General features: G+C 44.7%; 1 protein-coding gene across 1 annotated transcript in view; it reads left to right on the top strand.

The window, feature by feature from the left end:
- The window catches only part of WDR70 (WD repeat domain 70), a 197,018-nt gene extending 188,011 nt beyond the window's left edge, over window positions 1-9,007 (top strand). Inside the window, exon 18 of the mRNA XM_070411814.1 lies at window positions 8,831-9,007. Coding sequence (XP_070267915.1) covers window positions 8,831-8,918 — 88 coding nt within the window. The 3' untranslated portion in view covers window positions 8,919-9,007. The remainder of the gene's footprint in view (window positions 1-8,830) is intronic.
- The last annotated feature ends 12,352 nt before the right edge of the window (window positions 9,008-21,359 follow it).

The following is a 21,359-nucleotide window of genomic DNA, read 5'->3' as shown; positions in this document are numbered from 1 at the left end:
CTTCACCCAATCTTGTCACCTGAGGTTTATTGCGTGCTAGCTGAGTTCATGGCACCATGTGCGTGGCATGCCATGTGTTAGCCAGGACTGCAGCGGTTTTTCTCCTCACCTGCTCGAGTGTACGGTTTACTGCCAAGTGGCAGAGTGCTTGAAGGGAAGCGAATATTTAAAAGGATCCTCTCATAAAGGTCAGTGTAATTGAGAATGTGTGTCTGGTTGTTTTTCTTCCCTGCAATTGACTTCTGTCAGTGATGAAATGAAGATTTACTGCATCTCACTTTTTCACAGAAAAGCACAACTAGACCCTACACAGTTTACCTGCTTGTGCATGGCATACACTCACCTTCCTTCTGCAGTGATGCTCGCAGAGTCTTTGAACACTTGACATTTGTTGACAGAGTATTTGAGCCTCCTTTCTGGCCCTGGCAGGGTGACAGCGTGGGAGTTTAGAGACACAGCAGGTCACAGAGGACTCTTGGTCAGTCACACACGGCAGATTCGATTACGGTTTCTTGTTGAAAGCTGCTGCTGGAGGGAGGGGGAAGGAGTTGGCTGGGGAGTAGGCAGGTATAGACCAGGCCTGCGATTCGTTTACCTCACATAGGGCTGTGTGCGGGAGCCTGGCCCCGCCAGCCCTGACAGCCTGACAGCTCTGTCAGCGTGGCCCTTCCTGCCAGAGGAGCCGCCTTCATAGCCGGTCCAGTCCCTTTCATGTTCACCGAGCATGTTTGCTCTGACACAGGATCCGCGGATATGTGGATATCAAATACCATTCCCCCCACAAGGGATGCGTTCGAAGTCAGTATTGAAAGAAGCCGCTCTCTGAGTGCATGAAGCTTTATTTGTGTCAGCACGAGACATATCCCCATAGGGAAGCATAACTTTTTCCTGAGTTATACTTCGGTGACCCATCATCACGAACCACGTCCTGTGTGGAGCCAGCGTTTCTCCAAGAGGATTTGTGGACCGTCGGTGTCGGAGTCGAGGGTGGGTGTGGAGAGGTTGAAATGCGGATTTTCAGATCCCGCCCCAACCAGCTTAGTCTGTGCGCTGGGGCTGGGGATTTGCATCCTACGAACTTCCACAGGTGATTATTCTGCCCACGAAAGTGCGGTAATAATACAAAAGTAACCATTTAGAAAAGACCACAGATGACTTGCCCTTAAGAAAATTCAAACGTCCATAATAGATTATTTTGGTTATAGAGATTCATACTGAAGACATATTGCATAACAAAAGTATTTCCCTCGGGGTTTAAAACAATAGCAAGCGCCTATGTTATATTTAATGTAGAAATTATTTTATTGAATATATTTTAAATACAACTTTAAAAAATATTCCTATTATATGGAGGAACATGTGATAACCAAAGCAAGGTAAATAATAATAATGACATTTTATATACTTCACCATGTCAGGCTTGTTTAGAAAGGTTACATATCATTCATTGAATCCTCACAGCAGTCCTCTGAGGTAAGCGACGTTATTGTCCCCTTTTTACAGATGAGGACATTGAGGCTTATCACCTGATCAAAGCCACATAGGTTGCAGGTGGCAGACCTGGAATTTGAACACGGTGGTCTGGCTTCTAAGTCAAACTTCTGCTTTTGACACCGCACTGCACGGCCTCTCATCACAAAGCAACCGAGAATACTTATGGGAAGAGTGAGTAATAGTGAAGCTGAAAAGGTTATTGTTGAGCCATCATGGCCTAAGAAGCAGAAGTGCTGGGCTGTTCCTGCTAAGTTACTTACCTTTGTCAAGACCATTTCCCATCCAGGAAGTGAGAGCGTAGGGCTACAGTCCTGCCAGCTTTCATATGTGTTTCTGAATGGAAATTGTGGGCGCACACAGTTATATGCTTTATAAATGTGAGCTTAGAGAGGGCACTGAGAGACCCTGGCGGTCTCAGGTCTGTGTGCTCTTCAAGGATTTAATCATTCTAAGTTGTTTACCTACCTTGTGGTAAGGTGGCTAACAGTGACTTTAGAGAGTTCTTTTATTTTTCTTCTCTCTCTCTCTCTCTTTTTCCCCCCACGCCCACCCCTTTTTGTTTCCAATTTCCACAGGTTTCATATAAGTCCCTTTCTCCATCCTCATCCAGTCTTTGACTCTCATACAGATGGTTGTGAGTTAGTATGTCCTATTTAATGAGTCTGAGATGTGTTTATCTATTTTCCAAAATGTTATTGTTCATTTCCTGAAGAAAACAGGACTTTTTTTTACCTAGAAACATCTTGTTACTTCTCATCTTATGTGTCCCTCATATGTTTTTTTAAGAGCTATCTTTGATTAGCTCTTCACCAGAAAGAAGGGCCCATTTCAAGTGGAATCTTTTGGTCAAAGTCTTATTGAGTCTTAATAATTCTGTAATTGTGAGGATCGGGTCAGAGTGCATCTGGACTGTGTTCATTCTAACAGGGTTAACAAGTGTGTCCGATTGTCAAGTCATGGCTGTAATTGGCTTTGGCTTTGAGGTTTTCCTTTATAATAAACAATGGGCCCTGAGCCAAAAAGGCTTGTGGGTTTGTGCTCACATACTGATGACTAGATGTTACAAGGGATTTCCCCTCATACCCATTTTATTGCCCTGGAGCTCAAGTTAGCTTTTTTGGATGAATCATATCAGAAGAAAGTCCCTAATTAAAAAGAGTCTGACCCGGGGACCTTTCATTGCAGCTGGAAACATTTGTGGCTTCACTGTGGTCTGAGCGCTGGAGGAGGCATGATGGGACCCCGTCAGAGCTCAGCCCCAGAGAAGGGCAGCCCTGCTCACGCTGTGGTCCCTCGCACAAACAGGCACCCCAAGCGCCCTTCTGGCAGATGGCAGGGAAATCTTACTCATTTCCCACTGTTCTACAGGAGACTCCTTTGGGGGCGGCACTGCAGGTGGGTCAGCTTCTCCAGGGCTTCAGTCCCTTTTCTGTAGCACACAGTGTCCCAGAGCCTGGCTTCCTACAGACCGCGTTGAGAATTCAGTTTTTAAGGTGTTCCAAGGGGAAGTTAATTAGCACAAAGTATCTGATAATTTATAAAGTTGAGAGAGGCATTTGCTTAAGCTTTTATATTTGCATATGAAATAATAACTTAGCAAATGCAGAGTTTATGGAAGCTAAAACAAAATAACCAGCCCTCCTCTGGTTAATTTATTTAATGGTTAGTGTCTATAACTATGCTGATATCTAATCTGCTTTTCTTTTCTTGGTAACCCTAGTAAGCAAGTTGACATATATAGTCAAGGGAAAAAGTTTACTATTCAGAGTGAGTTAAACTGGAAAACACAAGTTTCCCATCAACCTTCTGTCTGTGTAAGTTTCCGATGAACACTTATTGCAGGTTTTATTACATAAGCCAATAATAAAATGGTCTGGATGAAGCTGATTTCAATAAAGTGGGTATATAACTGGTTGTCAGGAACCCGGTGAGCACCTACAGGGATTTACACCATTGCTGTTGCCTAGTGAAATGTTCCTCCTCTTTTCTTTTTCTTCACTTTGATCTCATAGGCTTTTGTTTTGGTTGCTGAGATAAACCTGCCATGCGGCTGTAAGTTTGAGTTGATGACTTCCTGTCTCTTGAGAAAGGAAGCATAGAATTCTGGAGGAACTGATGAAATAGAAGGCAGGGAATGGGTTGGTAATGGAAATGCTGTCTTGAAGTAGTGGGATACATTTCCCGTATATTTTCTTTTAGCAGTTTTATAGTTTTTGCTCTGAGGTTCAGCTCTTTGATCCATTCTGAGTTAATTTTTGTATTTGGTGTAAGGTAAGGGCCCAGTTTCTTCCTTCATTGCATATGGATATGCGGTTTTGCAAGCACCATGTATTGAAAGCAGCCTAGTTCTCACACTCGATTTTCCCTACTTGGCCAACAGAATGAGAGAACAGGTGGTAAACTGCATTGCTGGGAAATTTGGACACTGGTTTATGCCTTGATTTTGGCAATTTGGGGAAGGGGAGCATGGGTATCTGAAGGCTAAGTGTCATGATTTGATATCGCACAAACATAAAATGGCCATTTTTCTGACAATATTGTTATTAGTTCAAAAGTGGAATTTAAAATAAATTTTGTGGAGTGTCACAAAGAGGACCATCCCACCTTCCAAACAGGTTGACATCCCCTAAGTTAAAGTACCCATAGAGGAAATGGGAGTAGAATGTGTGTGATCTGGAAGTAGAGAGTGACAGTATCAATGACCATGATGTAAAAATTTACTCCATGAATTTTGCTGAGTTCAGTGCTGGAGGGGGAAAAGGTATCTCCTCTGAAAAACAAATCTAGTCCTTTTGTCTTGGTTGCTAGGCAATTCAGTGCCAAGTTTTGTGCTCCGTTACATACCCTTTAATTCCTTGGTTCTTGACCTTCACCTCATTTGGTTTGTCTTGATTTTCCTCATAAGTCAGTTTTATTGAGGTATAATTTACATACACAAAAAGCACTCATTTCCTGTCCTGACAAATGTGTATGTCTGCATAATCAGCACATCGATGAAGATGATAGCCGGTTCACACCCCCAGCCCAGCATGTTCCCTGAGCCTCTGTGTCATTCCGCCACCTCTGCCCCTGCTTAAAGCTGTGCCCTTCTGTGCCCACCCCGTCTGCTGGACATGCTTTCAGAAACAGGTGCAATAGAAAAGAGTAACTAGTTAAAGGAAATAACCTTTCAAGCTTTAGGTTTTCTTTCTGTGATCTGTTGTTCATTTTCTTTTTTTATATGCAAAAAGGCATTATTACCACTTCTTACTACTTAAGTCTCATTACAGCTAAAATCGATGAGCATTGCCAGATATTTTTAGAAGACCATCTTCTTATCTTCCTCTTAGATTAAATATCAAATGCAAAGGATTTTTATTTTAGTTTATTTTTTAAATTAAATCTTTATTGTTCAGATTATTATAGTTCCTCTTTTTTCACCCCATAGCTCCCCTCCACCCGGTTCCCACCCCACCCTCTGCCCTTACCCCCTAGCCCCCATTGTCCTCATCCATAGGTGTACGATTTTTGTCCAGTCTCTTCCCGCACCCCCCACACCCATTCCCCTCCCCCCAACCCCCCCCGCAGAATAGTCAGTCCACTCCCTTTCTATGCCCCTGATTCTATTATTCACCAGTTTATTCTGTTCATCAGATTTTTTATTCACTTGTTGATAGATGTGTATTTATTGTTCATAATTTGTATCTTTACCTTTTTCTTCTTCTTCCTCTTCTTAAAGGATACCTTTCAGCATTTCATATAATACTGGTTTGGTGGTGATGAACTCCTTTAGCTTTTTCTTATCTGTGAAGCTCTTTATCTGACCTTCAATTCTGAATGATAGCTTTGCTGGGTAAAGTAATCTTGGTTGTAGGTTCTTGCTATTCATCACTTTGAATATTTCTTGTCACTCCCTTCTGGCCTGCATAGTTTCTGTTGAGAAATCAGCTGACAGTCGTATGGGTACTCCCTTGTAGGTAACTGACTGTTTTTCTCTTGCTGCTTCTAAGATTCTCTCTTTGTCTTTTGCTCTTGGCATTTTAATTATTATGTGTCTTGGTGTGGTCCTCTTTGGATTCTTTTTGTTTGGGGTTCTCTGCGCTTGCTGGGCTTGTTAGTCTATTTCTTTCACCAGGTAGGGGAAGTTTTCTGTCATTATTTTTTCAAATAGGTTTTCAATATCTTGCTGTCTCTCTTCCTCTGGCACCCCTATAATTGGGATGTTGGTACGCTTAAAGTTGTCCCAGAGGCTCCTTACACTATCTTCATATTTTTGGATTCTTTTTTCTTTTTGTTTTTCCGGTTGGGTGTTTTTTGCTTCTTCGTATTTCAAATCTTTGACTTGATTCCTGCGATCCTCTAGTCTGCTGTTGGAACTCTGTATAATGTTCTTTATTTCAGTCAGTGTATGCTTAATTTCTAGTTGGTCCTTTTTCATATCCTCGAGGTTCTCACTAGATTTCTTAAGGGTCTCACTAAATTTATCGGCAGTTTCTAGAAAATTCTTGAAAAACCTTATAAGTATGGTTTTGAACTCTATATCCAGTAGTTTGCTTTCCTCCATTTCTGTCATTTGTGACCTGTTTCTTTGTCTCCGCATTTTTTATGCTTCCCTGTGTTGATAGAGTGGCTTTCTGTGCTAGGTGTCCTATAGGTCCCAGTGGCTCAGCCTCCCCAATTACCTGAGGTGGACACTCTTGGTGCACCCCTTTGTGGGCTTTGTGCACAGTCTTGTTGTAGTTAAGTCATTATTGTTGTAGGTATTACTGGGAGGAATTGACCTCCAGGCCAATTGGCTGTGAGAATCAGCTGTGTCTACGGTGGGAGAACTTCTGTGCTGAAGATACCCTTATGGGGCAAGACTTGCTTCAGTGGGGCTTTGGTGCTCACTGAGTCTTCCCCCTGAGTGTGTCCCTTATGGTTCTGAGGAGTTGTAATTGGATGGTCCCACTCTGACCACTGGGTACACTGGCTCTTGGGTCTAAGGAGGTGCTAATTTAGCCTCTGCCTGAGGCTACCCAGCAGGAGCTATGGAGAGATCTGCAGATTCCCCTTCCTTGTTTGGGGTTTGGAGGTGCCCAGATGAGGCCCAGTGGTGAAGCAGTGCAAGCTGCTGTGGGGCCTTGGGCCTTCTTTTGGAAGTTCTGGGTCTGTCTGGCCCAGCTGCAGTTTCTTAGGTAATTTTCAGATTGCAAAGGGCCAGGCCTTTCATATGCAAAAGCCTCTGCACACAGCTTGGGTGGGGCGGGGTCTCAGGGAATCAACAGGGTGGAGCAAACAGTTATGGCTGATCCTCAATCCTACCCTAAGAGGCCCCGTGTCTCAGTGTTCCGGTAATCGCTGCAAGCACCTCTGAGAGAAAGCCGCCCTCGAGTTCCGCCTGCTGCCAGATAGTCCAGTTTCTCCCCACATGAGTCTGAACTCCAGAGACTCGCCCAGAACTGGAGTTCAGAGCAGTCGGGAGCTTGAGACTCCCTCCCAATTGAAAAAGACAACCGTGTCCTCAGTTGCCAGCCCTTTCCACGTGCACCTTCATACCTCTGCACTTTACTTCTGCACCTCCTCTGAGTCTCAGCGTGCTTTTCTCTTTCCTTCTAGTTGTAGAATTTCCACTCAGCCAGCCTTCCTGTGGTTGTGGATAATGTCCGTTTTGTCTTTTAGTTGTATTTTTGAAGTGGTTGTGCGAGGCAGCAATTTCCGGTGTTTACCTATGCCGCCATCTTGGTTTCTCCTCGAAAAGGATTTTTAAAACCAGACAGATTTATTCCTCTATGGGTTTGTTCATACCTGCGCAGTCACTGTCTTTGCCAGGAGATGGAGTATGTAATGAGCACCAATTGCATGTTAGCACTTGGAGTGCGGGAAACGAGTTAAGTCGGCTCGCGTGAATTGCGCGTACTCCGCGGGAGCCGTCTTTAACTCGGTTCATATAGATTTGCGGTGGAGTGCGGGAAACGTGTAAACTCGGGCCGATTGTAACTGCGTATTACCAAATATTTGTTTGTAATCCACCCTTTTGGTGGATGGAACAAAACCAGAAGACAGAGCCATCTTATATTTTGGCGGGAAAATCACCCGCACTCCAAGTGTTAGAAAGCCCGGGGCCTGTTTTCTAGTAATTCAGCATCTCCCAACCTATGAAAACCTGCAGCTGCTTTTGGAACCGTTAGAGTGTGGCTGTTGCTGATGCTGTAATGGTGTCTGGGAGTGACAACAGAACTTTAATCAACTGGACTGCGTATGGGGACAGCTTGGGCTCTCTAGGTACATGTGTGACCTAATTGGAGAGACAGGATTGTGACCAATGTACGCATGCGGAAATGTATGTGGCTTGCATCAGAACAACACCAGCATGAACATGTATGCTGTTTACTTCTTCCCCAGGATGATAAACAGCAAGACGTAATATAAGGTCTTAACCCTGCTCCACTTGCCAAATAAAAGGAGTTATTGTTGTTGATATGATATTGACCATTCTGCAATTACCTCATATAATGAATTGAAGTCTAAATGAAGATTTAAGCTAAAATATATAATCTTCGGATATAATGCTTTCATGTTTCCTTAAACTTTGATAGAGCTGTTTTTTAAAGTAAGTAAGCAGTAGCTGACTCAAAGGGGCACAAATTGCAACCACTCGACTTTTAAAAAAAATTATTTTCAATGTAAAAAGGAGTGTCATTGGACCAGGTACGGTTGCAAAGCACAGAAGGTCCTCATGCAAAGATTGCCAGTCCTATAGCAGCGATTCTCTACGATGTTCCCCCAAATGCGTGACCTTTCCATGCGTTGATCAGAGTGCTGGAGGGAATGTCTTTTTGTTTGTTCTGCTTGTGCTAGCAGTGCTCAAATTACTCTATATGTTATCTACTATTTTAAACTCATTAGATGAAATAACTATTAACTCAAATTCTTCCATTCATAAGTATTGCTATCAACATGTGTTTGGACTACTTTAGTCTAGGGACAGCCCACAAAGCTATAAATAAAGAGCGTGTAGATTCTTGCTCGGTGACTATAATCTGTCCTCCCAAACGATTCCAATTAGCCTGAGTTTAAGTGGAGGGTGGTTATGGGTATGTGAGGATCCACTGAACTTGATTCATTTGTTTTATTCAAGGAAAGGGCAGCTTCCACAGTCAACCACAGAAGAAACCCTTTAAAAGACTCTGGCTCTTTTTTTTGAACATTATTAAATTTTCACTATTCCTTTCTTTGCCAGAAGTGTAACGATTGATATTTAATAATTGAAGTGTAATTGATTTCCCAAATGTGCCTCCACTCGATGAAAAGTAGAGTCTAATCTAATGAGCACTTGCTGACTACCTTTTTCCTCTTCTCTTTAACTTTCTTTTAGGACTCAGCCCAAAGCCATGTTTGCACAAGTTGAATCTGATGATGAGGAAGCAAAGAATGAGCCAGAATGGAAAAAACGTAAAATCTGAAGAATCTCATATGAGAGCTGGGTGCGTGAGGGGGAGCATATTGGACAGGTGTTTTTTAATGCAATGAAAAATACATTTTTTTGAACAGATTTTGTCCTTTGCCTTATTGAACTATTTAAAAGATAGGTAGCTGCCCTTCCCTAAAATTATGTTTATATTTTCTTACCTACAACTATTAAAACTGTATCATAAGCAAATCGGAAACAGATTCTTAGCCTATTACGAAGCACTTTAGGTATTTGGAAACTTTATTCAACAACCATTGGTCTTGTGCAGATTCTCAGAACCTGGGGGAAGGGAATGTACATTGGGATGTACATCTTGAGCAATCCCAGCAACGGAGTATGGAAACAGACATCAAAAAGTTTGCTACTTCTGTGTAATATCACAACAGTTGTTTACATAACTGTAAATAATTAGACTGAGCTCAGACTAAAGCACTGCCGCATGAGGAAAGAACGTGTATCTGATGACCTTTCTATGGCAGAGTACAGTGGTTAGGTGTTAGGAAGCAGGCTTTGAAGTCAGACCCATGTAAGTTCAAGTCCTGCCTCTGCTCCTGCTGTCTGGGTCACCACGGAGGAGCTGTTAGATTCCTCTCTTCTGGCCTCTGATGATAAGTGTACTGCCCTCATAAGTTTGTTAAAAGGATTAGATGAGACTTCTTGTAGAGTGTTTAGTGTAGTACCTGGCACACAGTAAATCTACACTCAATATTTGGTGTTTTAAAATAGAGTCAAGGATATCTATGTTGCCTGATTTTGATCAGTATTAAATCCGGTGTAGAAATGCTTTGTAAATGTAAGAGCTTTGTAAGGAGAAGACATTAGGAATCATTCTGCAAGATCCTTGTGCTATAGTGACTAGAAAACTAAAACAAAAGTTGGCAGTTTGTCCAAAGTAATAATGAGTCAATAGAATACAATCCTGTGGATTGCTTTCCCACAGACATGGGGTAGTTTTGCATGTCAGAGAGTTCCTGCTGGACAGTTCCGGTGTTTCCGGTGTTTCGGGGCTCTTCCTTCCGCCTTCCTGATCTCATTTGTCTAGTGAATTAAATGATCACAAAAGTGAGTGACGATCCAAAGCATATGTCAGAAAGCTCCTGGTTCTATAGGCTTCACATAACATCCCTTCCCCAAAATATTTTTTAATGCCCAGTCACACAGCTTTCTTACCTTGGCAGTTCTGGGTAGTATTAGCATCCTTTTATAGATTAAGTCCTAAAAACCATCATTCTCATCCACTATTCTGTCCTTTTCTTTGTGAGCTCCAGTTAACCCTTCCCCCATCCCTTGTTACTTAGCTTATAGGTTATAAGAGGAAGCACAAACATTTGCTGAGTACCTACCTACTAGCTGATGACTGCTATTCTGAGGTCTTTACCTGCATTAGCTCACTTCATCCTTACAAAACCCTCCTGAGTGGGTACAATTGTTAAACCAACTTTACAGATGAGAATAAAGAAGCTCACAAAAGCAAATAATCTGTCTGAGATCACATTAGGGAGCGCTGTATGAAGACATCCAAGATCCCTAAACATCGGTAATTAACTGCCCCAAGTTTCCTATTCTTGTGTAAGTACCTTCATCCAAAATCAATTACAGACCAATATTTTATTCCAGCTGTTTAGGATTTGTAAATTTATTGCTTCTTGGATAAAATTTACTGAAAACATTTCATATTTTCCCCCGGCTCAACATAAACATTGCAGCATATGGAAGTATTCGTCTTGTACAGCCAGGAGTTGCAGAGGAGGGTTGGAGGGAGGAGTAAAACTTGATCGTAGTGGTCTTGGCGGAGTCTGCTATGACATAAGGGGAGAGAAAAGCAAATTCTGCACGAAGATGATTGTCTCATCGTTACCCACAACACAAGTGGCCCTTTTCATGCTTGACATGATCTATCTCACTTGAGAGAGATTTAGAAAAAATTATTTTTTTCCACACAAGATTGGCAAAATACCCGTAAGTATTTCAGTTTCGATTTTGGTGAGCGAGGGCCTTAGAACCAGGGCTGGGCAAGCAGTGTTGCTCATTTGACTCGTAGTTGCATCTCTCGAGGCCCTCACATGTCTCGCACTCCTCAGGCCTCATTTCCTTACCTCACACAACCTCGTAGTTCCCGTCTTGGTCAACTACATTTCTCTTGGCTCAAATAAGGAACCTGAAAGTCATAATAATGACCCCTTCCTTCCCCACTCCCCCTCATTTAATCATTTGCCAGTTTCTATTCATGCTGTCTTCTGAATTTCTTATATTTGACCTTCATTTCTTTCCCTGCTGCTCTGCTAGAATTTGGACCCCTTTCATCCCCCCCAGGAGCCTCCCTCCAACTAATCTTCCTGTTTCTTATTTGGTCCTCATCTAATGTATCAGAGTTAGCTTTCTGAAACCCACACCTATCACATTAATTGCTCTGCTTAGCAGTGGTTCTCAACCTTCTGGCCCTTTATATACAGTTCCTCATGTTGTGACCCAACCATAAAATTATTTTTGTTGCTACTTCATAACTGTAATGTTGCTACTGCTATGAATCGTCATGTAAATATTTGATATGCAGGATTGTCTTAGGCGACCCCTTGTGAAAGGGTTGCTCGACTGTCAAAGGGGTCTCGACCCACAGGTTGAGAACCACTGGCTTAGAGTCTTCCAGAGGCTCTGTGTCAGTAGTTTGTTTTGTTTTTGTTTTTTTGCATGGCACTTAGGACATTCAAGATTTGGTCTCTCCCTGTCTTTCCTCTCTTGCTTTAACTCCTGCCCTCCTAGTGGTCTTGCACATGCTTCCTGGGTCCAGCCAGGTTGAACCAGACAGTACCATGTTCTTTGGCACCTGAATGCCTTTGCACATGTTGTCCCTTCTTCCTTCCTTGTCTGCCTATTCTTTTAAATTATGGGGATCAGTTCCCCTTCCATGACCCACCCTGGAAGACAGTTGCCCTCCTCTGTCCTCACAGTTGCTGACGTATGTACCTCTCCACTGTCGCCTTCTTTTGTGTTGCATTGTAAATGTACATATGTGCATGCTTGTGGGACATAGGTTGTAAAAACTAAAGTGCATTGGGTTCTATGAATATTCAGTGAATTTGTTTAATGAATGATGGGAACCAGAATGTATTCACATGTGTAGTCCTAGACCCCTGGCCCTGAGAGAGGGGTTTAAAAGGTGCTCATTAAGTATTTGGCAGAGGAGAGTAGAGGAACAGGGGAGGGGGAGGAAAGGATAAAGAGCATCAGGTGTGGAAGTATTCCTGCCTCGTATGTGGGCAGGAGGATCACTAGTACCGAAGCTTGGTCTGTACCAGGCTGCTTTGCTTTTCTCTGTTGGGATTTAGTCACATCACTGTTGTGATGGCTCAGGGAAGAAACAGGATTGTAGATAGTTGTGTGTGTTCCTGACATGGCACAATAGGACGTAAGCCACCATGATATCTTCAGGCACTCACCTCCTGTCCCAAGTCACCAAAGATCCAAGCTCTCTCTAATGTGGGAGTTTCTTAACCTCAGAGGGTGTCTCTGAAGCCCCTAAAGTATGCAGCATACTCTGCTTATGCTCATGTACATATACATTTTCTGTAGAGAGGCTCCATAGCATTCGTTAACATTCTGGGGTATTGGGTATTGTTAGCAGGCCTAACATCTCCCAAGAGGATTGTATAGAATTGGGCCATTCGGACTTGAAAACCAAGGCAAAACTATCTCCCCCTCCTCCCCTCTCTCTCTCTCTCTCTCACACACACACACACACACACACACACACACACACACACACACAAAACCAAACAGAACAAGCTATGAAAACCTCTGACACACTGGTATCCATTTCATCTTAGGCAGTTAATCTTAATGCTTTGTAGTCAGACCTTAATATTTATCCTTTGAAAGGTTATTAGCCTTCTGTTCCATCAAAAAGCAGAGGTTGGCTTCATGATTCCATGAAGGCAGCATCCTAACATGGGCCCTTGTTTAGGTAATCTAAGAGCAAAATGAGACGTGCTGATTTGAGAAAAGTTTTTCAGAATCAATACGACAATATCAGACAAGTGTGAGCCCTTTAGTGTTTAATAACCACTGAGTTAGATGTGGTAGAGAGGGATGGCAACCAGATGCCCACTTAGATGCTTAAATGTACACGCACAGCTGGTCAGTAGCCCTTGAGAGGTGGTAAGCTTCACTCATTTATCAGTCTTCTTGTACATGAGGAGATCAGGAAATGGAGCATTGTTAACAGACACCTTTTGAAAGTGTCTGTAGTGGGGTGTGCCACAAATCACCATGACAAGTACTCTCATTTTTCCTTGATATCCTCACCAGAAAACTAAGAGAAGACCAGGCCAGGAGCAAAGTGCCCAAATATGAGAGATTATGTGTGTGTGTGTGTGTGTGTAGAGGTATGTAGTTGGAGAAGGAGCTTTGAGGGCAAAGAGAAGAAAAATTTGCTATTTGAAGTAGTTTTATGGATTAACAGAGTTTATATTGGTGTTTTAAAATTTTTAATTAAAAGCATTTTAAAGGTATTTCACATGGCCCCATTTGTAATAATAGTCATTAAAGAAAATGTGGAAAATATTGACTTCTCATGGTAGATTAAAGATGGCCAAGGTTCTTTGACATAAGAGGATCCTCTCCCTTGAATCTGAGCAGGCCCTGTGATAGCATGCCCAGTGCTGTGTCGTTACCAGGCCAGGCATTACGAAACTTGCAGGTTCCACTTCCTTTCTCTCGGAACGCTGGTCTGGTAACCCTGCCGCCATACATACTGGTAGGAAGCCCAAGTAGCCCCATGGAGAGGCCCACCTGGAGGAGAACTGAGGCCCCTGGCCAGCAACCCCAACTGAACTCCCAGCTAACGGCCGGCGCCGGCATGTTATTGAGCTACCGGGGAGAGCAGATTCTTCGGGGCCAGTTGAGTCACATCAGCTGCTGTGGCATGAAGCAGAGATGAGCCAACCCCTACAGAGCCCTGCCCAAATTGCAGATTAGTGAGAAAAAGAAATGATCACTGCCATTGTAAGAAGTTGCGTTGTTTGTGATGTGAAATATATCATTGGAACAACCTAAAAGACAAAAAGAAATCATTCATTCATCCATATGCAGACAGTGCTAATACTTTACTTCCCAATTTTTTTCTTTAATGTGTAATTTTGAGATTTGTTTACTGTTCTTTTTAAACAATTATATCTATTAAAATTGTATATTTTCACTTGTTACATAAACATGTAAATTTTCTACATTATTATAAGCCTCATATAATTTTAGAGACTACTCAGTATAGAAGTAACTCCTATACTAACCATTCTCTTAGAATTGGTTACCAAAATGGAATTATGGAGGAGCAAAAAGAATGATTCGTATTTGCTTTGATAATAGACTCGTTATAATCTTTTAGTTACCTTATCAGTGAATGCGCAACTGGAGAGGATAAAGATGATTTGGGGAAATATTCCTGGTATACTGAGTTGAGTAGTAGCCCCTCAAAATTCCTGCCCACTCAGAACCTCAGAATGTGATCTTATTTGAGCTTTTGTACATGTAATTAGTTAAATTATGATGAAGTCATAGCGGAGTAGGGTGGACTCTAAGGCCAATGGCTGGCGTCCTCATAAGAAGGTCATGTGAAGACCTAGAGAGACACACATCGAGGGAGAAAGACCAGGTGACGATGGAGGCAGATATTGGAGTGATGAAGCTTCTAAGTCAAGGACCTCCAAGGATTGTTGACAACTACCAGAGGCTACGAGAGGCAAGGAAGGATCTTTCCCGAGAGCCTGCAGAGGGAACATGGCCTTGTTCACCCCCTGGTTGCAGACTTCTAGCCTCCAGAATGTGGAGAGACTAAATTTCTGTTGTTTAAGCCCCCCAATGTGTGGTGATTTGTGAGGGAGTTGTGGGAACTCTTGGATACAGATGCGGGCTTCACATGGCTGCATATCACAGTTCGTTAAGGGCTCAGGATAAGAATAAATCCACAAGAAGCCTTTCAAGATCCAGCATCGAAGTTTAGAATCCTGTTCTCTTCTCCCACCCCACTCCTGGCCTCAACAGTCAGTATGGACTTGACTTACTATGGTTGTTATTTTAAGCCACTAAGTTTTGGGGTAATCTGTTACATGGCAATAGATAGCTAATACAGCTTATACTTTGAGTATCTAGGGTGGACTCATTGTCTTAAGACAATGAGGTCACTTGCCTTTTCTTGATGGCATGAGGGGATAGATTTTATTCTACAGGATGGAAGACTGTCAGGAACCACTTGGGACAAGCTCAGAGATCATAGCTAAAGGACATAATTGCAATAGTCTTCCTTTCAGTTGAGTCAGCACAGTTGCTGCCCCTTTTTCATTTTCCCCTCAGTTGACTTGGTTGGACGTTGTTCCCTGAGCTGCTTGGTCTTATCCTCCATCCTCGGGACAGACGGACGTCCAGCATTGCAGCCTCCTAGTCTAATGTATCTATGAGGTTGGAATCCCACAGGTAAGTTTTCCTCACCACTTGTTTTATTCTGAGACACCTCTGGCTGAATTGTGAAGGTTTTGCTATCTACAGGTCACTTTCAAGTGTGGTGGCTGACAACTGGACTCTCCCCTCAGATCTGCCTGGCAGAGCTGGCGTGACCAGATGTCTGGTGCTACTCCTCAGATCTCTGAATTTGATCAACCATGGCAAAAGAGAAACATATGATGGAAGGGTACTTACTGCATTAATCAAGGAGCTTAATCATTGCTATGGCTGGTATCTTGGAAGCAGCATGAAATATGAAGTCAGACGTTTTGGGTTTATGTTTATCCTTTGCTATTTACTAATTGTGCGAGTTTAGGGAAGTGATATGAACTGTGAGCCTCAGTTTCTTCATCAGTAGAATAGGGACGATATTAATCACCTAGCCTACATCCAGATGGATGTGATGAGAGAGAGAGAGATTGAGAGATTGAGAATAAAAGTGAGAGAGAGAGGAAAAACGAACTTTAAAAGCTATGAAATGTTAATATAGTTGTTGGCTCTTGTAGTTATTTATTACTAGTATCTCAGGGAATGTTCACGAAAGGCATATTCTTAGAAAACAAGCCCAAATTCATATCAGCCCCATAAATAAGAACCATTGTGGTGGCAGATAGGACACTGCCCACAGGGAGAATTTGATTCTGTGAGTTGAGAGGTTCTGCCTACTGGGAAAGTTATTTGGGCTTTGGTTAAGGTTTTCTTAGGTGGACTCTGGCTGGTTGATTCAGCTTCTCACGGACCCAGCTGGGACCCTGGTCTACCTCCTGCTGGCCTCGCTGTTGGCTATGTGGACCCAGTGACCCTCCTGGTGCTGGTGGTGACAGCATCGAAACCTATCCAAATTTAGAAAAATGGGAAAGTTATCCTCTGCATTTCTCATAGGCTATTTTGATACTGCTTTTTTCTTCTTTGCCCTGTTTCTCCCCAGCATTTAAAAGTATCATGTTCACTTCGTTGGGTGCCATGTGGTCTTTCCTTTGACTCCGCTGCTTCTTGTTTATGAAACACAGTGAGTCAACCGTGACAAATGGCCAGCAGCCATCTGCCTCCAAAGGACAGAGACTTTTTTCTTCCCCTTAATTTGTTTTAAAAATAATAAGGTATTTTTCCTTGGGGGGGAAATTTTTTATTATTCAGAGATACATAACATCGAGTAAAGCTCTGAAGCCAGGAGACCTGGGTTCCAACCCCAGATTGGGCAATTACATGAGCTCTCTAGAGCCTCGGCGACTTGAGGGATATCATGAGTGTGAAAGCCCTTTGCAAACAATGGAATGCGACGCTGATGTTCTTATCATGGCTTCTCCTTCCCAGGCACCCTAGCAGGGTAGCAGGCTTTCCAGAGACTCCTGGAAATGCTGTATCAGGGTGTGTGTGTATTTGATCTGCAACAAGAAGGTCCTGAAGACCACGTGGCGGATTTATTTCTCATCTCAAAGGTGTGCAACCCTGTTTTTGAGATCCAGCCCCTGCCTGCTTAATGTCCTCCAGCAGTTGTGGCCCCACCTCCAAGTTTAAGACTAGACTAGACTGTGGCCCTGAATCTCCTGTTGATCCACTCCAGTGGCCATGGGTTTTATTCCATCCAGCTCCAAGGCTTGCTGGACCCCACAGGGGGACTATGTCTTCTGCCAGACAATGTGGGCTCTGGGCCAGATGTGTGGCCCCAGCCAGCTGTGTGCTTGGATTCACTTGCATCTTCCAGGGCCTTTGTCATATGAACAGTCCGAAGCAATGAGTGTTATTCTCTTAATTTGTGTGTAGTGGCTTTCCACGTTTCCCCTTCTCTGAGGGTCACAGGAGTGTAAACAATGGGAAGACAGAACAGCACATGCAGATGTCACTGCTTTTATCTCTGAAGGTGTGGGCAAGCTGTCCCACACCTTTGCCTCCGTGTGCCTGGATGCTGTGGCCTGTGGCAAAGCAGACACTTATCGAGCAGGTATTTGACCCATAGGAACAGTGTTGTAATTGGGAGGCCAAGGAGGTCAGTTATCGTTAAGACCAATTGTGTGTCATAAAACCCAGAGAAGGCGCAGAAAGTGGCCAGAATAATGGGAAGAGCGAACCTCTATAGAGACTGGTGGGCTCGGAAGGGACATTAGAGACCCTCCCCTCTGGACCCAACGTTTGAGCAAATGGAGCCCTGAGGGGCAGCCACCTGTGACAGGGCACACTGTTAGTTAATGGGACCATAATAAAGGGCTGGGACCGTAATAAAGACCTTGGATAACAGCCTGCGTTCCCTCAGCTCAACTCTCCTTGGGGGTCATTGATTGGAAGGAGTCCCAGCTGTGCCATGTACTGTGTGACCTTGAGCAAGGTTATTTCACTTCTTTAAGTCTCAGTGTCCCCATCTATAAAACTGAGAAATTAATACTTCACTCATGGGATGTTGTCAAGAGTAAATGAGATAATTAATATAAGAAAAAGGCTTAACTAGTGGCCAAGACAACACTAAATGCTCAGTAAGTGACAGTTATGGTTATACGAAGGGCCAGTATACCATAAAGAATACATCAGTCGCTCTAAGTAAAATGGCCTACTGATGAGAGAGAAACATCAGTAGATGTTGTAAGCTTGTGTAAAATGGGTTTGGCCTAAGTAAAATGGGTTTCCCCACAATTCTAGACTAACCTTCCCTCAGCCTGGTTTGCCTCCGGTCGGCCTTGGAGTGGCTCTCAGAGGTGGGCCTGGATTCTGTCTTTCTATGGACCGAAATTACTCTCTCCATGTTATCTTGCCAACGTCCTCAGCTGTAATTAGTCATTTGGGAGTCTTTTCGTTAATGTGAGGCTTGTGCTTACAACTCAGATGGTTCTTTAAAAAAAAAAAAAAAGCCAATGGAACCCGGCTGCAGTGGCTCAATTGGCTGAACATTGTCCTGTGCACTGGAGGTGGCAGGTTTGGTTCTGGTTAGGGCGCATGCCTGGGTTGCAGATTTGATCCCCAGTCTAAATAAATAAAAATAAAGACATTGGGAATCCAGAAATGAAAGACTAGATTTTTTTTGTACTATTCTTTTAAAAAATATATTTTTATTGATTTTAGAGAGGAAGGAAGAGGGAGAGAGAGATGGAAACATCAATGATGAGAGAGAATCATTGACTGGCTGCCTCCTGCACTCCCCGCACTGGGGACCAAGCCCACAACCCAGGCATGCGCCCTTGACCAGAATCGAACCTAGGACCCTTCAGTCTGCAGGCCGATGCTCTTATCCATCGAGCCAAACTGGCTAGGGCTGAAAGACTAGATTTTGAGTGTAGGTCACTCTTAATCTTTGGTCTCCCTGATATCTTTCCCTTTTTTTCTCAATCTCTGCTTTTTAAAAAAAAAAATTTTTTTTTAAGCCACCAACAATTTCAAGGCTGCTCTGAAAGGAGGAAGGGAAGAGGGCACACAGCCCCTGGCCTTGAAGGCAGCATACAAGGGCTCCGGGGCTCAGCCATGTGGGCCGTGGCCCCACGGGCTCAGGCACTGAGTGGGAGGAACAGGCTGATGGGCCTGAATGTGAGGAAGGAGCGGAGTGACACACCGGAAGGCCTTGCATAGGATTAGAAGGGGCAGCTGGCTTCCCGTTGGTTCTGCCCCTCGGCTCTGCTGCTTGGCAAGGCCCAGTGTGTGAGCTGCGGCAGGTGGAATCCATTTTGATTTTCCGACGAGGCTGCAAATCCCAGGGCATGTTCGCACGGGGGTGTGTGAGGGTGGACCGAGGTTTCTGCAAAGCCCGAGTTTTCCTCCTGGCCATGCCCCTTAGAGGCAGGGCAGAGAAAGAGTTTCTGTTTTGTTTCTAAAGAAACCGAGGGACGGGACTTAACCCGACTTAAACCAGCAGGTGTGGCTAAACTCTGGCATGGAGAGTCTGTGTCCCCCCACGGTAGCGTGTTATGGGCAGTGTTCATAAACATCCTGTTAACCCTCAGAGAGAGGAAAAGTGATCTGGTCTTAGAAAATGTCAGACCAGAGAGCCCGCAAAAGTCAGAGCCGTGCCTGGGGTGTAAGTCATGCCCACGGCAGCGTCTGTCCGGGGAGGATGTGAGTGTGCCCGCAGCTGCATTGCTAACCTCTGGCTCAGCCACTTGCTGAAGCCATCATTCTTTGGAAAGGGGGAACTGGACCCTGCTCCCTCCTGAAATCCAAATGCCATCAATGCCGTCCTTCTGCGGGCCGCCCCGCTGACAGCTTGCGGTGTCTTACAAATCGCTGAAGGAATGTCGCCTGGAGGGAGGCTCTCTGGGTAGAGACCGCTGTGGATTCAGGCTTCCCGTGTACAGTCTCGACATAAAAGGGCGATCCGGTATCAGGAGAAACGGATTCTAGAACATTAGACTGCGTCAGCGTCCCTGGGACAATGATTAGAAATGCCAGGCCCCGGGCCCACCTTGTCGTGTCTGTCCTTGGGGCAGAGCCCAGGCACTGCATTAGTCCCAGGGGTCCCAGGGGTCCCGAGAGACTCTGACAAGGAGGTCATGGACGTGCTCCAAGACAGTGTGCAGGTTCAGTTCTGTCTGATGGGAACCGGAGGAAATCTGGGACACGCAGCACCTTCATGACCTTGGTGGCAAGGCGGCTGGGCTGCTGGCTGGGTCCCCAGTGTGGGCAGCAGGAGGCAACGGATCGATGTTTCTCTCTCATCAGTGTTTCTCTCTCTCTCTGTCTCTCTCTGTCTCTCTCTCTCCCCCCCTTCCTCTCTCCCTCTCCCTCTCTCTCTGAAAATCAATGAAAACATATTTTTAAAAAATTTGTTTAATGTCAAATCAAATTGGAAATAAGTTAGAAGTAAAGTGCTTTCTTTCAGAACTGCTTCCATTTCTGCAGCATGGTGCTGAATGTGCTTTTTATAACAGGGAGACGGGAAAGGGCTGTTTATCTTTGCAGTCCCCACACATTAAGATAATGGGATTTTTTCAACTATTGAGTTTTATTCCAGAGACATGTTTAAATCCTTTGTGGTCGGCGTCAGGTAGCAGTACAGCTAAAACAATCCTAACAATAGTAATGCATCATAGTGTGACATCTGTCAGTGCTTTCTGCCACCAGCCTGTCTGCCTCTCCTTCACAAACCGCCCGTCCCGGTGAGACCTGGCGGCTGACCTGAGAGGGACCTGTGGCGTCCCCTCCAGGAGGTGGCTGTGCTCCAGAGAGACACCTGTTGATTTTGTTGGAAACAGGCAGGGCGGCCGCCACGGCTCCTCCGCACCGCGCTGTAAGCCAGAGGGTGAGGGCAGGCGGGGAATCCGAGCTTGTCTCCAGGTGAGATAGTGATTACACAGGGATGGGAGCGGAGTGCCAGTCCTCCCATCTGGAGAACACTTCTGGTGGCAGGAGCTAAGGATAGGGTGAAGGAAAGTGATACACCCCGGAGAGCGAGCGGGGTGAGGCGAGGAGAAGAGGCTGGGCCCGCATCCCCTCTGCCCTGCTCTGTCCGAAAGGGAGCTCAGTGGGACTGCATCGTTGTGGGGCTCAGTGGGTGCCCTGCCCGTTGGTCTATGGCTCTTCCTCCTCACGATCACCCAGATGCACCCTTTTCTCCCCGCACATGTTGGCTCCTCCCGCTGGGTTTCCTGAGAGGGTGGAAGGAGGAAGGCAGGCTCTTTGCAAACTCCCCTCTCTTCCCTGCACAGGTTGGATTCACAGCCTCCCCCCTCATCCAAGGGGACATGTCCCAAGACCCAGGGTGGACGCCTGAAACCACAGACAGTGCCGAACCCTATACAGCCGATGCTTTTCCCTACACACACACCTTCTCCCCTGCAGGAGGCCTCAGGCCTCTGGGGCCTCCCCGAATTGCCAGCATCACTGCTCCGGCGCTCTGGAGCCATTAGTAAGGAAAAGAAGGGTGACTTGGACATGAGACTGCGACCCCAGACGGCTACTCAGTGACTAATGGGCAGGAGCATATGCCTCGTGGGGACGCTGGACAAAGGTGTGAGTTACGTCC

This window comes from Myotis yumanensis, unplaced genomic scaffold, assembly GCF_028538775.1.
Source record: "Myotis yumanensis isolate MYYU_CA2020_CCGP unplaced genomic scaffold, mMyoYum1.0.hap1 SCAF_4, whole genome shotgun sequence".
Classification (NCBI taxonomy): Eukaryota; Metazoa; Chordata; class Mammalia; order Chiroptera; family Vespertilionidae; genus Myotis; species Myotis yumanensis.
Note: the sequence above shows the minus strand (reverse complement) of the source record. Positions and strands in the feature narration are given on the sequence as shown.